The sequence below is a fragment of the Penaeus vannamei genome, chromosome 11, assembly GCF_042767895.1.
Source record: "Penaeus vannamei isolate JL-2024 chromosome 11, ASM4276789v1, whole genome shotgun sequence".
NCBI classification, from domain to species: domain Eukaryota; kingdom Metazoa; phylum Arthropoda; class Malacostraca; order Decapoda; family Penaeidae; genus Penaeus; species Penaeus vannamei.
The window spans coordinates 34,910,819-34,913,318 of record NC_091559.1 but is presented as its reverse complement, the minus strand read 5'-3'; the positions used below and the strand labels follow the sequence as shown (position 1 = coordinate 34,913,318).

At 52.8% G+C, this 2,500-nt stretch overlaps 1 protein-coding gene across 1 annotated transcript in view; it reads right to left on the bottom strand.

Moving 5' to 3' along the window:
• LOC138863313 (uncharacterized) overlaps positions 1–675 on the bottom strand; it is a 690-nt gene extending 15 nt beyond the window's left edge. Inside the window, exon 1 of the mRNA XM_070127506.1 lies at positions 1–675. This exon is cut by the window's left edge and continues 15 nt beyond it. Coding sequence (XP_069983607.1) covers positions 1–675 — 675 coding nt within the window.
• Between the last annotated feature and the right edge of the window lie 1,825 nt (positions 676–2,500).

Here is a 2,500-nt window from a genome sequence, read left to right as displayed (position 1 = left end):
CCAAGCATTTATAGCAGACTTAAAGGTGTGTAATGAGGTGGTGCGGTGAAGCTGAGTCTGCTGTACTAGGTGGTTCCACATTCGTGTGTAGCGCGGGAGGAAGGAGCGGAGGAAGGTCTCCGTCCTGGCGAAAGGGACGACGAGTTGGTCATCCCCGGTAGCGGCAGCGCGGGTGGCGTGGCCGTGTGGTTGAGACCAGGGCTGGCGGAGTGCAGTCAGGTGCGGGGCGCTCTGCTTGTGAGTCTTGTAGATGACACACAGACCTGCCACATCACGACGTTGCTGTAGTGGCTGTATGAGGGGAGACGACTGGTCTGGCGGGGCCTTCAGACATATCAAGCGTTGTGCCCGTTGCTGAATCTTGTCAAGAAGGCCTAAGTATGAAGGGGGACAGGATGACCAGGTGAGAGGGGCATACTCCATGAGGGAGCGGACTTGAGCTGCATATAAGGTGCAGATTCCCTGGGAATCGAGGAGATGTGATATCCGCCGGACACAGTTAAGTTTCCAGGCGGCTCTCCTGGCTATGGTCTTGACGTGGCCAGTGAAGGTCAGGGCGCTGTTCATTTCCACGCCCAGTATGGAGATGGAAGCCTGCAGGGGCAGCGCCCTCCCATCAAGCAAGATAGTGGGGATGGGAGTGTCGAAGGGACTGTGTCTTCGGGAGACCAGCATTACCTACGTCTTCTCGGGAGCGAGATCCACTTGCCATCGGCGCCCCCACACGACGATGGTTTGTAGGACCTGGTTGACATGTGCGACTGTCGCGCGGTGGTCACTACTGTCACAGGGGAATGTCAGGGTGCAGTCATCGGCGTATGCATATGCCTCTGGAATGAGCTGCAGCAAATCGTTAAAAAAGACATTCCAGAGGAGAGGGCCGAGAACACTACCCTGTGGTACACTGGCATGGATGGAATGTTCGTCAGATGTTTGCCCGTTCATGACCACTCTGAGGAATCTGCCCTGCAGGTAGTCTTGGAGCAGGTGGAGCAGATGACCGCGGATACCCAAGCTGTTTAGCTTGGTGATGAGGCCGCGATGCCAAACCCTGTCAAATGCTCCCGCTATGTCGAGAGCAATGATGAAGGTGTCCTTTCCTTGGTCTAGGGACTTTTGCCAGGTGGTGGATAACTGAAGTAGCAGGTCTGCTGCTGACCTGTTCGTTCGGAAGCCAAACTGTTTGTTATTGAGGAGCTGGTGTGAGGTAAGAAAGTATGATATTTTGTCTGCTATGATGGCTTCAAGTATTTTACCAAGAACTGAGAGAAGAGAGATAGGCCTATAGTTCTTGGGATCAGTCCTCTTTCCCTTTTTATGGATTGCCACTACTCTGGCGCCTTTCCAGAGGGTGGGCCACACTCCAGTGGTGATGCATTGCTGGAAAATGGTGGTAAGGGGCGTTGCCAGCTGAGAGGCACAGCGCTTAAGAATATGAGGGCTTATATTGTCTGGGCCCAATGCCTTGTTAGTGGCAACTTGTGACATACGTTGCCGCACTTCCTTGGTAGTGATAGTGAAAATAGAAGTGCTCGCATTTGTGAGGGCTGGCACATATGGAGTCGGGCGCTCAGGGTCGGGTACTGACATCTTTTTGGAGAAAAAGGATGCGAGTATCTCAGCCTTGTCTTTATTTTTGGTGGCCACTGTACCATCAGGCTTTTGTAGTGGTGGTACATCATCATCTGGTGCCAGGCCTTGATGCTGCTTGAGTGTGGTCCACCAGGTCTTGCTACCCACTGAACGACCGCTGAGTTTGGCTTTAAGATCTTCTTGCCAGCGTCGTTGAGCCCATTGCTGAACTTGTCGCATGGCTGCACAAGCGCGTCTATAGCGTTCCTTGTTAGCATGGGTAGAAGAGCGTGAGTAGAGTCGCCAGGCACGACTCTTTTCATCAGCTGCCATTCTACACTGGTAGCCAAACCAGGGCTGGTCGAGGGGCTTGACAGTGTAGGAGTGGCAGGGGACGTATTGCTCTTGGTGCTTGAGTAGAGTGTGTGTGAAAGTGTGAACTTGATTATTGACGTCTCCTACGAGGATGCTATTCCAGGGCTCTTGTTGTAGTGCATTGCAGAGACCATTCCAGTCTGCTTTGCCCCACAGCCAGTTAGTGCGTGTGACGGCAGCATCCCTCTGGGGTGTGATCTGAATCAAAGTCAGAATAGCCATGTGATCTGACGATCCCACGGCACTGAGTGGAGAGCAGGTGACGACGCTGTCCAGCAGGTCACTGACGACAGGATCAAGAGATGAGCCGGAAATGTGGGTGAGAAAATCAACGTGATTGAAGAGGCCATGGACTGTGAGGAGTTCTTCGAAGGATCTTGCAACCAGGTGTTGGTTCATATCCCCAACGATGATGACATGGTTGCAAGTGTGTAGCTGCAACAGCTCATCAAGGTGAGTTTGCAGGAACACAATGGGCTCACTACCCTGCCATTGTGGGCGGTAACATACACACAGCAAGACTGTCTGATGTTGAGCCCATATCTTGAAGAAC